The following is a 22,426-nucleotide window of genomic DNA, read 5'->3' as shown; positions in this document are numbered from 1 at the left end:
AAAAAAAAAAAAAAAAAAAAAAAATACTGATCATGAGTCATTTGCTAACAACTTAGTAACTTGCCATAAATATGTTGAAAGACGAGGTTTAGACAAAAAAAAATGGACTTCATAATAAAGTTTCTTATCCAAAATCCATTCTAGGGACTTCCCTGGTGGTCCAGTGGTTAAGACTTCTCCTTCCAATGCAGGGGATGCGGATTCGATCCCTGGTCCGGGAGCTAAGATCCCACAAGCCTCAGGGCCAAAAAACCAAAACATAAAACAGAAGCAACACTGTAACAAATTGAATAAAGACTTTAAAAATGGTCCACATCAAAAAAAAAAATCTTAAAATAAAACAAAACCCCCCAGAATCCACTCTAAATGCAACTTAGATTTCTTCTGACAGCCTCCCTGTAACCTGAGTTATTTTTCCTTTTAAGAAATTTTTTTTTATACTGGAGTATAGTTGATTTACAATGTTGTGTTAGTTTCAGGTGTACAGCAAAGTAATTCAGTTATGCGTATACATATATCTATTCTTTTTCAAATTATTTCCCGTTTAGGTTATTATAGAATATTGAGTAGAGTTCCCTGTGCTGCACAGTAGGTCCTTGTTGGTTGTCTATCTTATATATTGTAGTGTGTGTATGTTCATCCCAAACTCCTGATTTATCCCTCCCCCTCCACCTTTCCCCTTTGGTAACCATAAGTTTGTTTTCTAAGTCTGTGAGTCCATTTTTGTTTTGTAAATAAGTTCATTTGTATCATTTTTTTAAGTATTCTGCATGTAAGTGATATCATATGATATTTGTCTTTCTCTGTCTGACTTACTTCACTTAGTGTGATAATCTCCAGGTCCACTAATGTTACTGCAAATGGCATTATTTCGTTATTTTTAATGGCTGAGTAATATTCCATTGTATATATGTGCCACATCTTTATCCATTCATCTGTCGATGGGTTCCTTCCATGTCTTGGCTGTTGTAAACAGTGCCGCAATGAACATTGGGGTGCATGTATCCTTTCGAACCATGTTTTTGTCTGGATATATGCTCAGGAGTGGGATTGCTGCATCATATTGGTAGCTCCCCCCACCCTGAGTTTTAACAACTTAAGAAAAATGTTTTTGAATATGTAAGTATAGATGATATTGACTATTTAAAAATTAGAGTAAGATCTCAGATTGGTCACACAGAGCCTCATACTGTGTATGTATGTATTTATTACTATAAGCTCTCTTAAATGATTACAGTTCTCTGAAGACAGTCTACCATTTTTCCTACGGTGCTAGTCTCCATGGTGCTAGATATTACTGTAATAGGAAGAAAGTTCTAGGAGAAATATACCAGAGCAAGAGTTGTAGGTGATTAGAAGTCTCCCCATATGCACAGACTCCACCATTTTCAGAAGCGAAGGGATAGCCTGTGTAGAAATGCTTTTTACAAATACCCAATGTAATTTTGCCAATAATAATTCCTTTTAAGTCAAAACTGTGAATCTTTAGAAATAAAATCAATTGTCCGTAAGTCATTGAATGGCTCTTGTGTCACTGAAAGAAATATAACTAGTAAAGAAATCTGGAATATTTCTCTGCTCAGAATTTTCTCATTTGTTAATACGTATTATTATGCAGAACTTGGTTGTGAATCCCTGTTATAAAACATGACGGTTTTGCTTGAAGTGGCAGGAACAAAGGAGCCAGCCTATCATTCTCCTCACTATAATCTCACTTCCCAGCTTCTGTGCTCTCATCCTTCCCAAGGATTCTCTGTAGAACCCAGATGGGCCCAGACAGAGTAATCTACTGAACTGTGAACACTACAGATTCAAGTTTGTGTTATACATACTTAAGATTCCTAACAGAGTGCTTTGCACCTAACATTATATGAGAACTCAAAATTCATTGTTTCAACATTTAACAGATATTTAAATGCATTTTGGCATGAGAAAGTATATCTTTACAATCTTTTTGTTATAAGTTGCTTTAATTGTATTGTTAGTAAACCTGTCAGCTTATACAAGTCTTTTAAAAGTTTATGTATGGGCTTCCCTGGTGGCGCAGCGGTTGAGAGTCCGCCTGCCGATGCAGGGGACACGGGTTCGAGCCCCGGTCTGGGAAGATCCCGCATGCCACGGAGCAACTGGGCCCGTGAGCCACAACTACTGAGCCTGCGCGTCTGGAGCCTGTGCTCCCCAAGAAGAGAGGCCGCGATAGTGAGAGGCCCGCGCACCGCGATGAAGAGTGGCCCCCCGCTCGCCTCAACTAGAGAAAGCCCTCGCACAGAAACGAAGACACAACACAGCCAAAATAAATAAAGAAATTAAAAACAAACAAACAAACCAAAAAAAAAAAACACTTTAAAAAAAAAAAAAAAAAAAAAAAGTTTATGTATTATACTTTTAAAATAATTTATCATCTCTTACCTACCTTCACTCCATCTCAGCCCAATGTGTATTTCATGTAGTCTTCTCAAAGCTCATTAATCAAATTATATTAAGGATTTTATTAATTTTTAAGTATAACATCAAAAGAATGTCTCTTAATAGAATATTTACTGGTATTTAGTCAATTACAAGTGTTGACTATTTGTTATGGGGAAACCCAGAAGGTAAACTCTGTATCTTTTCTTTTAAAAGCAAATCTTTACATTACTTATGAGAAAATATTTTTTTTTAGCGTCTTACAAAATAGTATTATGGGAGTTAGCTGTTACCACAGGAGTGACTACAATTATCCAGAGAGAAAGATGGATGGAGCTGTGAGGAGTGTGGCTCTTTAAAACACAAATACAATAAAAACAAATATAAAAAGAAATCTAGGAACACACTGTCAGATCAGTGATAGCAAAATTAGTGGAATACCGACCTCTGTAAATTCCCTCCTCCGTAAAAGCAGTGAGAAAACTGTCAAAAAAAGTGACAATCAACTTGTTCAGAACTCTGGTAATTAATCAGAGATGTTCAGTAATCCACGAATTAGTTTAATCAAGAAAAACATCTGAATCTTGGTAAGAACAGTGGGATTTCTGGTGTTATAACTTGCCCTATTCCCAACCCCCTGTCTCGAGCTCCATGGTAGCATTGTAAGCCAGTAGCCTACAATAACAGTAAAAACAGCAGCCTGGTAGCTACCAGAGGGGACAGAATGGAGTTTGAATTCCTTTAAAACCATATTCTTGGAAAATTGTCATTATTTGACCTGTCTGGAGGTTTTCTGGGATACCCCACTTGCAAGACATTTATTTGACCTAACTTGGAGCTCACCCTTTCCTGGAGATGTTTGTCAATTTTTTAACTTCATGAGTACCTGAGGCAGTAGAGAACAGTGGGTGCAAACAACAGACTAACCATGAATCTTAAAAGAAAAAGCAGCAGAATGATATGTTCATAGGGGTTTAGAAAAGCTCCACATCTTCTTGGCCATCTAGAAGTCCACACATTATGTACAAGGCTGTGAGCATTCAGTATGGTGGGCTGAACTGCATTCTTCCAAAATTTCACATGTGGAAGTTCTAACTCCCAATACCTCAGAACATGACTTTATTTGTAGATAATTAAGATATAATGGAGTCAAATTGGTGGACCCTAATCTAATATGACTGGTGTCCTTCTAGGAAGAGATTAAGACATAGACACACAAAGAGGAAGGACCATGTGAAGACACAGAGAGAAGATGGCCACCTACAAGCAAGGATGGAGGCCCTCAGAGGAAACTGGCCCTGCCAACAACTTGATCTTGGATTCCTAGCCTCCAGAATTGTGAGAAAATTAATTTCTTTTGTTTAAACCACCCAGTCAGTGGTAATTTGTTAAGAGAGTCCTGGCAAATGAATACACCCAGGGCTGTATGCATGCTCAGGAAAAACCCAGAGAGACCCTGAATTCTCAGCTCTGGGGGCCTTTGGGCCCTATGTAAATAGGAGGTAAAGGCTAAGGCAGATTTGTCAACTGCCTGACTCAAAGTTGAAGCAAAACCCCATGAACTCAGGACCCCCAGCAAATACTGTGAGATTTATTGGTCCTGGGAATTTTAAAAAATCCCTGTCCAATTATTAGCTGATCTCTAAGCTAAGTGAAAAGATATCGCATAGTCATATACGATAAATAATTTAGACTTTACAGAATTAGTTCAGAAAAGTCAATTACTAGGCAAAGACCGCAAATCAGCTGTTTTAAATATATTCAAAGAGCTAAAAGAAACCATGCCCAAAGAACTGGAGAGAAAGTATGACAATAATATCTCACCAAATACAAAATACCAACAGAGAGATAGAAATTACAGAAAGAACAGCAGAGAAATTTTGGATTTGAACAGTAGAGTAACTAAAACGAAAAATTCACAGGAAGGCTTCTTTTAGTTTCCTCTGACTGCTGTAACAATTTACTACAAACTGGGTGGCATAAAACAGCAGAAATTTATTTTCTCAGAGTTCTGGATGCCAGAAGTCTAAAATCAGTTCACTAGGCCCAAAACAAGATATGAGGAGGACCATGCTCCCTCGGAGGTTCTAGGGGAGACTCTGTCCCTTCCTATTCCAGCCTCTGTTGACCGCCGGCAGTCCTTGGCTATGGCCACATCACTCTAATCTCTGCTTCTCGGCCACACTGCCTTCCCTCTCCTGCCTGCCATCAAATATACCTCTGCATCTCTCTTCTAAGGATACATGTCACTGCATATAGGGCTGACATGGATAATCTATGATAATCTCCCCCATTCAGTGCAAAATGTGAGGGAATGCCAATTCAGCGTACATAGTTAACTATAATTGTTTTTAAAAGTAGAGAGACACAGTATAACTGGTTCAGAGCCAGGTAAGTTGGTTTATTTGTTGGTGAAAGAATGTACAAGTGTATTTTCTGACAACTGAAAGGAAGGGTTTTGCAAAGGAAATACAGGGAATAGTTTAGAAGCAGTAATATGTAGCTAGGAGAGCTCTGACAATGCCTTCTTCTGCCTGCTGTTCTTGGGCCATGGAAAGTGGACAAATGCTGCTTAAGAGGGCAGGTAAAAGTTACTTAAAACCAGATGGTAGAAGAAAGTTCTGGAGTTATTGAGAGGAGAGTAGCGTTTTTCCTTTCATCATGATGATGATGATATTAGAATAAACTTTCCAGGGATCAGCCTGGCAAGGAGTTCAACTGACCAGTAATAATCAGAGATAAAAGCTTACAAAGTAATATGGAACCAGAAGAATAGGGAGAGAAGAAGCTTCTGTTTAGAGAGAAAGCAAGAAAGACAGAATGAAAGTTACTGAGAAGATAAGTGATTCAGAATGTCCAGAACTAGATATATCCTCTAGAACAGGGCAAGAGTTAATAGGTGCTGTTAACTGTGATACTATACTTTCAGAAATATTGTTCTCACATTACCATTGATATTGGATTTTACCGTTGTGATTATGAATTACTGAATATATGTGTGTGGTAGACGATTTAATGGTGAAGGCTCTAAGGTTTATTTTCCCTTATTAAACATTCTGGCTGGAGGAATTTAATAACTTGATACTGCTGAGAGTGACCACAAAGGTTCAGGGTTTGGCGATGCTCTAAGTTGAGTGACAGAGCTGGGAGGACGTGATGACTGACAATCGCCAGGAAGTAACATCAGGTTGAATATAAATATTTCAAACAGATGTGTGTTCAGAAAGCCTGCTTCACTTTTCTGAGCAAACTCTGTGGATAAAAAGAATCATTTGATATTAGCAAGTAGGCCTAGACCTTCTGGGGACCAACCTAGGTAAATGAGGAGCTGGTCGGGGGTTCAGTCATTTGTGGGCTTCTAGGATGAGCAGCTGCAGAAAAAGGAAAATGTTTGAGTGAAAAAAATACAATAACCCTTTAACTTTTCCTGGACACAGGTTCTCATCCCATAATAGCCAACTGCACAGACCACATTTATGGTAATTTCTCAAATTCCATGCACAAATTTTAGGTCTGAACAAAATGTGCTGTGTATGAATGACACCAAGTGAAAGCAGAATGAATTTAACTGAGTATGTTACTAATATAGGAAGCAGTCAGTCTAATTGAAGAAAAGAACATTGCTGTTTAATCTATAGGACTGAAGTTTTATTACTGTTGAGAACAATTCTCAAAACTTGAAAGATGATGTTCTTTTCCTCTATGAAAGCAATAAGAATTGTATTTCACAGCTGAACTTTCATATTTTCTTATGTCTGAACAACAGGATAATTTTAGCTAAAAATTGCAGTCAGAAATCAAATTTGGATAAATACAAATTTTGGAAGCCTAATAATTTGGAGTGGCTTTGTTTCCAGACTTAACTCAAATATTGTCACTACTGAATACATGTGAAAAATTATAAATTCTGACTTTAAATCTATAAATACCTATCTGTCACTATGATAATATTCACTATATAGTATATAAACCTCTTTTTGTTTGTTTTATTGTTTTCAAACTGTATTTTTGTGTGTGTGTGTGTGTGGTACGCGGGCCTCTCACTGTCGTGGCCTCTCCCGTTGCGGAGCACAGGCTCTGGACGTGCAGGCTCAGCAGCCATGGCTCACGGGCCCAGCCCCTCCGCGGCATGTGGGATCTTCCTGGACCAGGGCACGAACCCGTGTCCCCTGCATTGGCAAGTGGACTCTCAACCACTGCGCCACCAGGGAAGCCCCAAACTGTATTTTTTTGTTTTATTGAACATAAAGGTTTTTTTTTTGTTTTTTTTGCTTAGCATTTTTATTTTCTATTTCTAGGTAACAACTGTTAGGAAGACTTTTTCTTTGGGTAAAATCTGTATTTTTTTTCTCATTTGCAGCTTGGTTGCGACAAAGGAAACAGATAGTGCAAGGTCTCGAAGTGCCCCAATGTCACCTTCTGACTTTCTGGATAAATTAATGGGAAGGACGTCAGGGTATGATGCAAGAATTAGACCCAATTTTAAAGGTAATTGTTTTACTTACTACAATATATGACGTGTTTTATTTTTTAACATCTTTATTGGAGTATGATTACTTTACAATAGTGTGCTAGTTTCTGCTCTACAACAGAGTTAATCAGCTATACATATACATATATCCCCATATCTCCTCCCTCTTGCATCTCCCTCCCTCCCACCCTCCCTATCCCACCCCTCTAGGTGGTCATAAAGCACCGAGCTGATCTCCCTGTGCTATGCAGCTGCTTCCCACTAGCTATCTATTTTACATTTGGTAGTGTATTTAAGTTCATGCCACTCTCTCACTTCATCCCAGCTTACCTTTCCCCCCTCCATGTCCTCAAGTCCATTCTCTACATCTGCGTCTTTATTCCTGTCCTGCCCCTAGGTTTGTCAGAACCTTTTCTTTTTTTAGATTCCATATATATGTGTTAGCATACGGTATTTGTTTTTCTCTTTCTGACTTACTTCACTCTGTATGACAGATGATTAAACAAGATAAATTTTCAAATTGATTTCCCCCCAAATTCTAAAGCTTATTTCCAGTAATCCTCCAAGCACTATATCGGTCAAAGATATGTCTTGAAAGAAGAAATATATTCTCATGTTAATAGCTCTCACAATTAGTCTTCTTTGGACCATACAACATTACATTAGTTTGTGTACAATCTCATGATTTGATATTTTTATACATTATGAGATGATGATCGCAATGAGTTTAGGTACCATCTGTCACCATACAAAGTTGTTACAACATTGTTGACTGTATTCCCTATGCTGTACATTACATCGCTATTGACTTATTTATTTTACAGCTGGAAGTTCATACCTTTTAATCTCCTTCACCTATTTCGATCATCACCCTACCACCTTCCCCTCTATTCCCTTGTCTATTTTCTTTCTCTTTTAAAAAATGTGCCTACTGAATCAAATGAACTAATTTAAAGTGGGTATTATATATGCTTTCCCTTCCAATTTGTCAAAAACCAGGAATTAATACTGTGAGACTTTAGGGGCATGTTTATCAATAATGTGATATTCCACTAGTCTAAGTTTTTTTGAAAAAACTAAAGGAGCAAAATTAACTATATATTTTAAAAAAAAGAATAGGAACAGAAATTTGCCAAACAGATGTGACAATATATTACAATAACTTAAATGATTTAGTATTCACTTCTTCATGGATTAAAAAAATTTTTTTTCTTTTTGCTGCGCCGTGTGGCATGCGGGGCCTTAGTTCCCTGACCAGGGATGGAACCCATGTCCCTGCAGTGGAAGCGTGGAGTCATGACCACTGGACATGGATTAAAATCTTAATTAAAAAAAAAAAAAAAAACCTAGAAAATACCTAGATAACTGATCAGACAATAGGAAAATGTTTTTAAAGTATAAAATTGAGAAATATCTGTATGTTTGACCTTTCAGGAATTTATACATTTCGTACGAGGAAAACAAAAAATCTAAGTAGAGACATTCTCAGACAATTTGCAGAAAATAAATAAGAATATTCAACCTAATTAACAATCAATGAAGTGCAAATTATAATAATAATGTGACAGCATTTTCGCCTTTCAAATTATCAACATTTAACAATAATATTATTGATAATTATTTCAGTCTCAAACACATTATTATAAAATTTATTTCTGGAATACTGATTTTAAATTTGTGATTGTTTTCACAAGTAGGTTTACATTAAAACAAAATTTACCTTCCAGACCATAGAGAAGAACAATTATTAAATAACTATAAAATGACTTTATTAAAATGTAACTTTGGGGCTTCCCTGGAGGTGCAGTGGTTGAGAGTCCGCCTGCTGAAGCAAGGGACACGGGTTCGTGCCCCAGTCCGGGAAGATCCCACACGCCGTGGAGCAGCTGGGCCCATGAGCCATGGCCGCTGAACCTGTGCATCCGGAGCCTGTGCTCCGCAACGGGAGAGGCCACAACAGTGAGAGGCCCTCGTACTGCAAAAAAAAAAAAAAAAATGTAACTTTGTATTTGCTCTTTTATGTACTGCTAAGTTTGAAAAACTCTAGATGTAGACATTTTTCTTTAAACAAAATTATGATACTTATTTGTACTATTTTGTATCATTTCTCTAAAATAAGTACACCTTTTAAAAATCCTATTTGAGAGAAAACACTACAGTACCAGGCATAAGCAACACAAACTGCAGGAAGGTTGTGTTGCACATTGCTAGGCAGGTGTTATTTTGTATGTTTATCTGTTTGTTGTTTTATGATAATAGTAAAAATCGTGTACCTGAATTGGGTAAAAATTAAATTGTCCAAAAATGTTAGTGATGAATAGCCTCGACAGACCTTCAGCACAATTCTACTTCTTTGAGGCAAACACTCCAAAAGGAAAATTGGTTACTTCCAGTCAGCATCTGTTTAATCTCTTTGATGGCTTTCCAGGCCTTTTACAAAGAAGGTGCTATGAAAGTTCTTTGCACTAACTAGACTGCTAACTGGATGCCTCCATTCTTGCACTCTACCGCTTCTGTTTTTCTTTTCTGCCCAATAATTTCTTTTCCTTTTTTTTTTTTTTGCGCGGTACACGGACCTCTCACTGTTGTGGCCTCTCCCGTTGCGGAGCACAGGCTCCGGACGCGCAGGCTCAGCGGCCATGGCCCACGGGCCCAGCCGCTCCACGGCATGTGGGATCTTCCCAGATCGGGGCACGAACCCGCGCTCCCTACATCGGCAGGCGGACTCTCAAGCACTGCGCCACCAGGGAAGCCCCCAATAATGTCTTTTTTTCCTGCAGGAATAATTATGTTTATTCATCTTGTTCACTCTCTTTAAGCCATTAGTTTTCTTGCATGTGATGGAAATGCTTTGTCGTTGAGGAAGGGCTGAGTTGATTTGCCTGGGTGCTGATACATGTTTTGTCTGCTGTGTATGGAGAGAGAGAGTTTTCTGCTGTTTCTCTCTCTGGGAAATGAAATCTGACAGAGATGATGCTGCCCTGGGCACAGCTTTGCTTTAGGTGAGTGTTGAGTGGTGAGGCTTTGGTCTGGGGTTCTCCAAATGCCAGAATAGTGATGACTTTCGTTTTGAGGTACTGGCAGGAACCCTGTTTTCCCTATACTTTTTTTGGTGAGGCTTTGGTCTGGGGTTCTCCAAATGCCAGAATAGTGATGACTTTCGTTTTGAGGTACTGGCAGGAACCCTGTTTTCCCTAGTTACTTTTTTTTTTTTTTTTTTGCAAAGAGAAGTTGAATAAATTCTGGGAATCTAATGTATAGCCTTGAGATTATAGTTAACAGTACTGTATTATAGATTTAAAAGTTCTCACCACAAAAAAGAAACAGTAATTATGTGACGATGGAGGTGTTAACTAATGCTAAAGTCATCATCTTATTGCAGTATCAAATCAACACATTGTACATCTTGAACTTGCACAATGTTGTATGCCTTTTATATCTCAATAAAGCTGGAAAAAGAAAACATTTAAAAAGTCAGCATTGCTTACAGAATCATATTATTTCCAATCACCTTAATAAGTTATGTTTGCAAAAGGAAAAAAAAAAAAAGTTATGTGCATCCTTCAAACCCATGGAAATTCCAGGCCATCCCGGCTCTAGGGGACTATGAATAAGGGAGCAGGGAGCTTCCTGAGACAGGCGTCCATGGCCTCCCCTGCTGCCCCACCTAACTACCCACCTCATTTCCTGTGGATGATGACCCTGAACTTTGTGCCTCTTAGCACTTAGCTTCCTTCTCCATGCAGTTCTAATCATCATTTATTTTAGACTTTTCTCTCTTTTGTCTGTCAACCATTTTCTTCTGCCTTCTATATTTTATGTGATTAAACCAATTCTGACTTTCCTCTCATTCTCTTTGGTGTGATATATCTAGTCTCATTTTTATTCAATAATATTTTTATGCATTTGGAGAGAAGAAAACTATGCTCGATCCTCCATCCTGAAATAGAAGTTTCCAGGAATCATTGGAAACTGGAAACCAGTTTAACAGAAAAAAAGCAATTGCATAGAAAATAAAAGTACATCCATAGACAATAAATATTATTTCACTAGAGTATCTACCAGCTTTTTCTAGATTTTGTTTCTTTCCTTTGACTCTATTGTTTAGGCCCTCAGTTGGTCTTCGATAACCTTAAAACTAATTTGGATTCAGGCAGAAAGTACTCTGTCAGCAATCACCTGTTTGTGTATTCCTCCTATATATTTATTGCATTTTCGTTAGGTTTTTTCATTCTGTCTCCAATGACCATTCTCTTTATCTAGAAATAACATTGTTTGCCTTCACTATGTCTCTGTGGTTTCTGTCCTTTCATCTGTAATATTTCTCTATATTAATCCTTTTCTCCCACATCACAAATGCAATTTTCATACAGTCTCTTCTTCTATAACTCATTCTATCCCCAGAATGGAATGTGTACCTATTACCCATTTCTGCCCATATTTATTTTCAGGGAAAGTGTTAGAATCTTCTTTATCCATTTTAATTATGCCTATCCATCCAGACACAATGCTTCTTGAATAAATTTCAGTTATATTTTGAAAAAAACTGTATTTTCTATTTTCATTTTTATGTAATACAAGGTCATTTTAACAAGAAAAATCTCTTCAAAAATAAGAGCCTTGAGATTTATAACAAAGTGAATCAGCTATACATATACATATGTTCCCATATCCCTTCCCTCTTGCGTCTCCCTCCCTCCCACCCACCCTCCCTCTCCTACTCCTCTAGGTGGTCACAAAGCACCGAGCTGATCTCCCTGTGCTATGCGGCTGCTTCCCACTAGCTATCTGTTTTACATTTGGTAGTGTATATATGTCCATGCCACTCTCTCACTTCATCCCAGCTTACCCTTCCCGCTCCCCGTGTCCTGAAGTCCATTCTCTATGTCTGCATCTTTATTCCTGTCCTGCCCCTAGGTTCATTAGAACCATTTTTTTTTTACATTCCATATATGTGTGTTAGCATATGGCATTTGTTTTTCTCTTTCTGACTTACTTCACTCTGTATGACAGACTCTAGGTCCATCCACTTCACTACAAATAACTCAGTTTCACTTCTTTTTATGGATGAATAACATTCCATTTTATATATGTGCCACATCTCCTTTATCCATTCCTTTGTCAATGGACACTTAGGTTGCTTCTATGTCCTGGCTATTGAAAATAGTTCTGCAATGAACATTGTGGTATATGACTCTTTTTGAATTATGGTTTTCTCAGGGTATATGCCCAATAGTGGGACTGCTGGGTCATATGGTAGTTCTATTTTTAGTTTTTTAAGGAACCTCCATACTGTTCTCCATAGTGGCTATATCAATTTACATTCCCACCAACAGTGCAAGAGGGTTCCCTTTTCTTCAGACCGGTGTGAGGTGGTACCTCATTGTAGTTTTGATTTGCATTACTCTAATGATTAGTGATGTTGACCATCCTTTCACGTGTTTGTTGGCCATCTGTATATTTTCTTTGGAGAAATGTCTATTTAGGTCTTTTGCCCATTTTTGGATTGGGTTGTTTGTTTTTTTGATATTGACCTTCATGAGTTGCATGTAAATTTTGGAGATGAATCCTTTGTCAATTGCTTCATTGGCAAATATTTTCTCCCAATCTGAGGGTTGTCTTTTCGTCTTGTTTATGCTTTCCTTTGCTGTGCAAAAGCTTTTAGGTTTCATTAGGTCCCATGTGTTCATTTTTGTTTTTATTTCCATTTCTCTAGGAGGTGGGTCAAAAAAGATCTTGCTGTGATTTATGTCATAGAGTGTTCTGCCTATGTTTTCCTCTAAGAGTTTGATAGTGTCTGGCCTTACACTTAGGTCTTTAATCCATTTTGAGTTTATTTTTGTGAATGGTGTTAGGAAGTGTTCTAATTTCATTGTTTTACATATAGCTGTCCAGTTTTTCCCACCAATTATTGAAGAGGCTGTCTTTTCTCCATTGTATACTCTTGCCTCCTTTATCAAAGTTAAGGTGGCCATATGTGCGTGGGTTTATCTCTGGGCTTTCTATCCTGTTCCATTGGTCTAGATTTCTGTTTTTGTGCCAGTACCATACTGTCTTGATTACTGCAGCTTTGTAGTATAGTCTGAAGTCAGGGAGCCTAATTCCTCCAGCTCCGTTTTTCTTTCTCAAGATTGCTTTGGCTCTTCGGGGTCTTTTGGGTTTCCAACAAATTGTAAAATTTTTTGTTCCAGTTTTGTGAAAAATGCCATTGGTAGTTTGATATGGATTGCACTGAATCTGTAGATTGCTTTAGGTAGTATAGTCGTTTTCACAATTTTGATTCTTCCAATCCAAGAACATGGTATATCTTTTCATCTGTTTCTATCATTAATTTCTTTCATCAGTGTCTTATTGTTTTCTGAATACAGGATTTTTGTCTCCTTAAGTAGGTTTATTCCTGGGTATTTTATACTTTTTGTTGCAATGGTAAATGAGAGTGTTTCCTTAATTTCTCTTTCAGATTTTTCATCATTAGTGTATAGGAATGCAGGAATTTTGTGTGCATTAATTTTGTATCCTGCTACTCGACCAAATTCATTGATGAGCTCTAGTAGTTTTCTGGTAGCATCTTTAGGATTCTGTATGTATAGTATCATGTCATTTGCAAACAGTGACAGTTTTACTTCTTTTCTGATTTGGATTCCTTTTATTTCTTTTTCTTCTCTGATTGCTGTGGCTAAAACTTCAAAACTATGTTGAATAATAGTGGTGAGAGTGGGCAGCCTTGTCTTGTTCCTGATCTCAGAGGAGATGGTTTCAGTTTTTCACCATTGAGAATTATGTTGGCTGTGGGTTTGTCATATATGAACTTTATTATGTTGAGGTAGGTTCCCTCTGTGCCTACTTTCTGGAGATTTTTTATAATGTATGTTGAATTTTGTCAAAAGATTTTTCTGCATCTATTGAGATGATGATTATGGTTTTTCTCCTTCAAATGGTTAATATGGTGTTTCACATGATTGATTTGTGTATATTGAAGAATCCTTGCATTACTGGGATAAACCCACTTGATCATGGTGTATGATCCTTTTAATGTGCTGTTGGATTCTATTTTCTAGTATTTTGTTGAGTATTTTTGCATCTCTGTTCATCAGTGATATTGGCCTTGTTTTCTTTCTTTGTGACATCTTTGTCTGGTTTTGGTATCAGGGTGATGGTGGCCTTGTAGAATGAGTTTGGGAGTGTTCTTCCATCTGTTATATTTTGGAAGAGTTTGAGAAAGATAAGTGTTAGCTCTTCTCTAAATGTTTGATAGAATTCACCAGTGAAGCCATCTGGTGCTGGGCTTTTGTTTGCTGGAAGATTTTTAATCACAGTTTCAATTTCAGTGCTTGTGATTGGTCTGTGTATATTTTGTATTTCATCCTGGTTCAGTCTCAGAAGCTTGTGCTTTTCTATGAATTTGTCCATTTCTTCCAGGTTGTCCATTTTATTGGCATAGAGTTGCTTGTAGTAATCTCTCATGATCCTTTGTATTTCTGCAGTGTCAGTTGTTCTCCTTTTTCATTTCTAATTCTGTTGATTTGAGTCTTCTCCCTTTTTTTCTTGATGAGTCTGGCTAAGGGTTTATCAATTTTGTTTATCTTCTCAAGAACCAGCTTTTAGTTTTATTGATCTTTGCTATTGTTTCCTTCATTTTTCATTTATTTCTGATATGATCTTTATGATTTCTTTCCATCTGCTAACTTTGGGGGTTTTTTGTTCTTCTTTCTCTGATTGCTTTAGGTGTAAAGTTAGGTTGTTTATTTGAGACGTTTCTTGTTTCTTGAGGTAGAAGTTCTAAGCTTCCCTCTTAGAACTGCTTTTGCTGCATCCTATAGGTTTGGGGTCATTGTGTTTTCACTGTCATTTGTTTCTAGGTAGTTTTTGATTTCCTCTTTGGTTTCTTCAGTGATCTCTTGGTTATTTAAGATTAAGTGTATTGTTTAGCCTCCATATGTTTCTATTTTTTACAGTTTTATTTCCTGTAATTGATATCTAGTCTCATAGCGTTGTGGTCAGAAAATTTACTTGATACGATTTCAATTTTCTTAAATTTAGCAAGGCTTGATTTGTGACCCAAGATATAGTCTGTCCTGGAGAATATTTCATGTGCACTTGAGAAGAAATTGTATTCTGTTGTTTTTGGACGGAGTGTCCTATAAACATGAATTAAGTCCATCTTGTTTAATGTATCATTTAAAACTTGTGTTTCCTTATTTATTTTCATTTTGGATGATCTGTCCATTGGTGAAAGTGGGGTGTTAAAGTCCCCTAATATGATTGTGTTACTGTTGATTTCCCCTTTTATGGCTGTTAGCATTTGCTTTGTGTATTGAAGTGCTCCTATGTTGGGTGCATAAATATTTACAATTGTTATATCTCCTTCTTGGATCGGTCCCTTGATCATTATGTAGTGTCCTTCTTTGTCTCTTGTAATAGTCTTTATTTTAAAGTCTCTTTTGTCTGATATGAGAATTGCTACTCCAGCTTTCTTTTGGTTTCCATTTGCATGGAATATCTTTTTCCATCCCCTTACTTTCAATCTGTATGTGTCTCTAGGTCTGAAGTGGGTCTCTTGTAGACAGCATATATATGGGTCTTGTTTTTGTATCCATTCAGCCAGTCTATGTCTTTTGGTCGGAGCATAATCCATTTACATTTAAGGTAATTATCAATATGTATGTTCCTATTACCATTTTCTTAATGGTTTTGGGTTTGTTATTGTAGGTCTTTTCCTTCTCTTGTTTCCTGCCTAGAGAAGTTCCTTTAGCATTTGTTGTAAAGCTGGTTTGGTGATTCTGAATTCTCTTAACTTTTGCTTGTCTGTAAAGGTTTTAATTTCTCCGTCAAATATGAATGAGATCCTTGCTGGGCAGAATAATCTTGGTTGTAGCCTTTTCCCTTTTATCACTTTAAATCTGTCCTGCCACTCCCTTCTGGCTTGCAGTTTCTGCTGAAAGATCAGCTGTTAACCTCATGGGGATTCCCTTGTATGTTATTTGTTGCTTTTCACTTGCTGCTTTTAATATTTTTTCTTTGATTTTAATTTTTGATAGTTTGATTAATATGTGTCTTGGGATGTTTCTTCTTGGATTTATCCTGTATGGGAGTCTCTGTGCTTCCTGGACTCGATTGACTATTTCCTTTCCCATGTTAGGGAAGTTTTCAACTATAATCTCTTCAGATATTTTCTCAGTACCTTTCTTTTTCTCTTCTTCTGGGACCCCTATATTTCGAATATTGGTGCATTTAATGTTGTTCCAGAGGTCTCTGAGACTGTCCTCAATTCTTTTCATTCTTTTTTCTTTATTCTGCTCCCTGGCAGTTTCCACCATTTTATCTTCCAGCTCACTTCTCTGTTCTTCTGCCTCAGTTATTCTGCTATTGATTCCTTCTAAAGTATTTTTAACTTCAGTTATTGTGTTGTTCATCACTGTTTGTTTGCACTTTACTTCTTCTAGATCCTTGTTAAACGTTTCTTGTATTTTCTCTATTCTGTTTCTGAGATTTTGGCTTATCTTTACTATCATTACTCTGAATGCTTTTTCGGGTAGGTTGCCTATTTTGTCTTCATTTATTTGGTCTTGTAGGTTTTTGCCTTGCTCTTTCGTCTGTAACATTTTTTTGTCATTTCATTTTTTGTTTGTTTAATGGGTGGTGCTGTATTCCTGTCTTACTGGTTGTTTGGCCTGAGGCATCCAGCACTGGAGTTTTCAGGCAGTTGGATAAAGGTGGGTCTTGGTGCTGAGATTCGGCCCTCTAGCAGGCCTCACTCTGATTAATATTCCCTGGTGTCTGAGGTTCTCTGTTAGTCCAGTAGTTTGGACTCAGAGCTCCCACAACAGGAGCTCGGGCCTGACCTCCAGCCTAGCAACCAAGATCCCACAAGCTGCATGGTGTGATACACACACACAGGAAAAAAAAGAAGGAAAGAAAGAAAAAAAGGAGCAGTATAATATCAAAGAATAAAAAAAAATAAAATTAGAAAGATCAAAAATATATTAGGGGCTTCCCTGGTGGCACAGTGGTTGAGAGTCCACCTGCCAATGCAGGGGACATGGGTTCGTGTCCCGGTCCGGGAAGATCCCACATGCCGCGGAGCGGCTGGGCCCGTGAGCCATGGCCGCTGCGCCTGTGCATCTGGAGCCTGTGCTCCGCAAAGGGAGAGGCCACAACAGTGAGAGGCCCGCGTACCGCAAAAAAAAGAAAAAAATATATATTAGGAAAACTAGAAATATAATTGAAACAACTGCAACAGGGTAGAATAAAACCACAAGAGAAAAAAAAATGGGGGTTTGGGGGGAACAAGCCAAAAGGAGAGAACAATAAAATATAAAGGATAAAATAAAATTAGAAAAATAAAAGATTTATTAGGAAGAAATAAAAATATAAATGAATCAATAAGAATGAATTAACAAGGTAAAACAGAGCCTGAATGTAAAAGAGGAAAAAAGAAAAAAAAAGCCTTGCTAATTGGTGTGGAGTTTAGGTAGGGGGTGGAACTTAGACAGTGGTGGGGTATAGGGTGGGACGGGACCTAGGCGGGTGTGGGGGAGTGACGTTTGAGCGTGGGGTGGGGCCTCTGCTTAGGACCTGCGTGGAAGGGGAGAGGCAGCACGTTGGAAGGAGGGCCTCTGGAGTGTGGAGTTCTGGAGTTTGGAGGTGGTGCCCTGAGTGAGGGTGTGTGGGTGGGGTTTAGGCCCAGCACGTTGGAGGGGGTCTCAGAGCGGGTCTCCGAGTGTAGAGGTGGGGTCCTTGGTGGGGGTGTAGGGGCGGGGCTTCATCTCTGCATGGCAGGAGGGAGGCTCAGAGGGCAGAGGATTAGGCCTGGGGGCCCAACAAGCTCTGGGTGCCTAAGTGGACAGGGAAGGCATTGGCCACGTTCCGTTCTGTTCCTCTGTGCCCCTCCCCCATCACCCCCAGGGTCTGCCCCATCGCTGCTGGACCCCTATCCGTGTAGGAACTCCTCCCCTCCCCCAGCCGCCCCTCAGGAATGCTGTTCCCGTAGGTCTGGCCTTCACATTTGCTCCCCCTTCCCTCCCTCCCTCCCACTCCCTCAGGACCCACACATCTGGAGGGGGCCTAGGTGGGCAGAGGATCACGCCTGGCATCTCAGCAGGTTCCTGGGGGCCCAAGGGGGCAGGGGAAACCTGGCCAGGCTCTCTTTTGATCCTCTGCCCTCCCAGTCGTCCCCCAATTTCCCCCTTCGGGCGTGGGATCCCTTCCCCTCCCCAGCCTCCCCTCAGGGGCGCCAGTCCTGTCCCGCCTCCACTTTTCCTCCCCTCACTCCCCCCACACTCTACGTCCTACCCAGTTGCTGGGGGTTCCTCCCGTCCCCTGAGGTGTCCGTGGTCCCCCACCGGTGCCTGGTAGGTGCCCTAGTTGTGCGGAGACGAGAATTCCGCGTCCTCCTAGTCCGCCATCTTGACTCCGCCCCTGATTATTTTCTAATATATTCTCTCAGTAGTACTTATTTCTCTGTTTTTATTTTAAAACATTCTCAAACTAACAGAAGATTTGCAAGTATAGCACAAACTATTTTTTTCCCCAAACAACTTGAAAGTAAGTTGTTGACCTGATACCCCAATACTTGGGTGTATCATGCCAAAAAGAACCTTATCTTAGATAACCACAGTCTAATCATTGAAACAAGCAAATTAACATGGATATATTGCTACCATCTAATTTGCAGGCTCCCATTCAAATTTTATCAATTATCTAAATAATGGCTTCATAGCAAAAGAATCCGGTTTAGAATCATGTCTTGTGTTTTATGGGTCATTTCTCATTGTCTCCTTTAGTCCGAACAGAGCCACATTCTTCCTATGACTGTCATGATCTTGGCATTTAAAAAGATATTATTATTCCTTTATTTAACAGAATGTTCCTCGATTTGCATTAGTCTCATGTTTCCTCGTGATTCAATTTAGGTAATGCATCTTGATAGGAATATCACAGCAGTGATGCTGTGTTCTAATTGCATCTTAATAGATTGTGGACGATGTTAATTTTTTACCATGACTGATGATGTTCACTTTGATTAACTGGCTAAGTTGGTGTCTGCCAGAATGTATCTATATACATATACATATATGCATAAGTATACATACATATACACACATATGTACACACACACACACACACACACACACATATATTCATTTAGATCTATGTATTTAATTCTCTATCTGCTGAAAACCATGAGTTCTCCCTGATATCTCTACTACCATAGTTTTATTCTAGTTTCTGAGTCTCCATATTTTAACTCCCTCATTTGACAGTAAGGCTCCCATTATCCTTAATATAATTACATATTTGATCAATATGTATTGAATCTCCCTTGTCTGCTGCCACTCCCTCTCCTGCACAAATTCCTCAGGGTCCTGTTCAGACTCTCACTCCGCATGCAAGGCTGCCCCACTCAGGCTCCAACACCCCATGCTGTGAAATCCTTCCCTGCTGACGTCCTTCTCACCCTGCTGTAGTTGTCCACACTCCCCACAGCCATCCCCAGCGCGGAAGCCTATCTTGTACCGAGAGAATGGCTTTCGGCTACATATTCAAGAAGGAAAGGGAAGGGAAAGGGAAGAATAAATTGGATCCTATTTTTATGCCATAAATTTCAAACCTTTTTTCAAGTATCTAAAAAATAATCTGAAATATGGATTTACAGCAATCAAATATGCTTTTGTCAATTAAAAAATAATATCTTTCCTCATGACCTGACTACAAATATATATTTATCTAAAATAACAAATCACTAAACAGATTTTTTTGAAATTTAATGTTTTGATTGCATTCTTATGTCTTTCGAAAGGGTGTGGCTTTAAAGCAACATTACATTAAAAGTTTTTTAGAGTCATTTTCATGAACACTTGGGTTAGTTTTTGTCTCTTTGTTTATTTGCTCTAGATTTGCCTGGTGAACAGTTTTTCCCCAACATGAATAACAATAATGTAACTGCCAAGGCTTTGCATTGTACTTTGCCGTTTTGCCTTTGTCCATCTCTGAGCTTAAAAGCGATGTTCTGTTTCTTTTTTTATTATTTTTGCGATATGCGGGCCTCTCACCGTTGCGGCCTCTCCCGCCACGGAGCACAGGCTCCAGACGCGCAGGCCCAGCGCCCACGGCCTACGGGCCCAGCCGCTCCGCGGCACGTGGGATCCTCCTGGACCGGGGCATGAACCTGCGTCCCCTGCATCGGCAGGCGGACCCTCAACCGCTGCGCCACCAGGGAAGCCCCATGTTCTGTTTCTTTAAGAGGCATCTAAAAGAAGACATGCTGCTGAAAACATCTGCGACTACTGTCATTTGCTTTTCAGGCCAACGATGGCTAAGGCAGTGAACAATTTTAAAGCACAATTTGCCATATGGATGCTATAGCAGTTATTTGCTCTGTTGCTAAACATAGCAGTATATTAGATGGATATAACAGTTTTTTGCTTTGGCACAGAGAAGTACCAGATTGACCAATGACTGCTAAACACGTGCTCTCTGTAATGGCAATAGAAGATTTACAATCCTCTCTGAGCTTCATTCCCTACAAAATTTTTGAATATATAATATATATTAATAGTGAGGGTAGAAAGACTACTCCAGGTCTGCTCCCCTGATCTGACGTGGATCAGAATCTTAAAGTGTAGAATATACTGCCTTATAAACTGTATCCACTTCATTCCTTGTACTCTATCTCCACCGTCACTGTCCTTGGTCAGGGCCATTGTATTTCCCATCTAAACTGTTACAATAAATTCCTGTTTTCTCTATGTTTAAGCTTTTGCTATCCATTCAACCATTCACCATGTTGTGTTGGTTTACTACACTCTCATGAACAAGAATCTGTAAAGACTCCTTCATGTTCATAAAGTAAATTCCAAATACCTTGGTATTACATTGAAGAAATTCTATGATCTAGCCCAAGACTACCTTTAAAAACAGTAGACTTTATTTCCAAATTGCTTCATACCTTAATATATTTTAAATTTCTTTAAAATAAAATAAATTCTATATATGTATATGTATTATATATATATATATATATATATATATATATATATAATGTGAGTATATATTTTACATGTATATCTTTCAAGTGAGTGCTCTGTTTTTCAAATTTGAAATTAAAGTTTGGTGCCTGAATCCATTCACCTTTTTTTATGCTGAAGAAGAGAATACATGCAAATAAGTAGTAAAATGGAAACTAAATAGCACTTTTGTATGTCCTAATAACCAGGTGAGGAACACATCTGATAAATGATGGATTAGACAATAAAGCTTAGGGCAGGCTGACTTTCTGACCTTAGGAAGAGTTTTCTGCACCTGATGGGAGGCATTGGAGAAGCAAGGGCTGCAGTGTGAGGCATCATGTTCCCAGCTGCTAGTGAAAGCCTAAAGTAGTCCCCTCTCCTGGGACCATTGCTCTTCTACGGAAACATGTTATTTTAGGGAGAAAACAAATGCATCAGAGGAGTCCTCCTCCTAGCACAGTACTTCATACTGCTCCATTTCAGAACCTTTCTGGAATCATTAGGATGTGCTGTACAGCACCTGCTCCAAAGGGACCCTGAAATGCATCAGAACAGACATTACTAACTTCAGGTCACTGAAGCCTATGCTGAATTTTCACCTTCATCCTATTTTTCACCAATATTATCTGTAATTCTATGCATAATGATTAAATTTAGAAGGTGAGACTAAAAAATAAAAGCTCTGCCCCTTGCTGAATTAAAATAAGAAATTCATCCCCCCACTTTTATTTATTCCAGTTTCAGCCAAAGAGATCATAGTCAGATAGAGCTGGCAGTTGTGTAGCAGCAGCTTCTTACAGGGCCATGTTTCCCCAACATGGATGTACCTCTAGCTTCATTTTACTGGAAGATGAACTAACCCAATACTAAAACGTTTGCGTTTTCCCTCCTCCAATGGATTTGAGTCAATAAAGCATGACAGAATTTATCTTGAGGGAAAAGATATTCCCCAGATTCATGTTGCTGTTAACAGCAAAAGAAAATAGCAGAATTTTAGAGTTCTCAAGAAGAAAGAGAATAGCCTAGAGAATATCAAAGATTGGCTTGTAATTTATCAAAATTCCAGTCAGGCTGTGTATATATTTTAGAATTCACCACCTTAGACTTACATTAAGTAAAAAAAAAAAATATATATATATATACACACACACACACACACACACACACACACATATGTATCTTCTAACAGTTAATTGTGACTTCATACTTCTCTTATGGTGGGATAAAATAATCGTGGAGTACAATACCTGTGCTTTCTCTTCTCTTACGTGGTGACAAGACATTTCTATCATCCTACACATTTTAAAAAAATTGTTAATATTTAGAAATAACATTTTGAAAAAAAGTATTTTAAAGTTAAAAAAGAAACCCTTTCTACTAGTAATAACTAATTATAGCACCTCCAGGATTCAGAACTTTTATGAGGTTTTCTTAAATGTCCATCCTTTATATTTCAAACAATGTAGCCTCTATATCTGTTTGAATGTTATGTTCTAGGCATCTCGACACAATAGAATTTGGGCTCTTTCTAAGTACATAA

At 38.5% G+C, this 22,426-nt stretch overlaps 1 protein-coding gene across 1 annotated transcript in view; it reads left to right on the top strand.

Annotated features, from left to right (window-relative positions):
• Positions 1–22,426, top strand: part of LOC103090211 (glycine receptor subunit alpha-3) — a 164,206-nt gene that overhangs the window by 24,098 nt on the left and 117,682 nt on the right. Inside the window, 1 exon segment of the mRNA XM_007471116.1 lies at positions 6,767–6,894. Coding sequence (XP_007471178.1) covers positions 6,767–6,894 — 128 coding nt within the window.

This window comes from Lipotes vexillifer, unplaced genomic scaffold (assembly GCF_000442215.2).
Source record: "Lipotes vexillifer unplaced genomic scaffold, Lipotes_vexillifer_v1.1 scaffold770, whole genome shotgun sequence".
Classification (NCBI taxonomy): domain Eukaryota; kingdom Metazoa; phylum Chordata; class Mammalia; order Artiodactyla; family Lipotidae; genus Lipotes; species Lipotes vexillifer.
The sequence above is the reverse complement of the archived record's forward strand: the minus strand, read 5'-3'. Positions and strand labels throughout refer to the sequence as shown.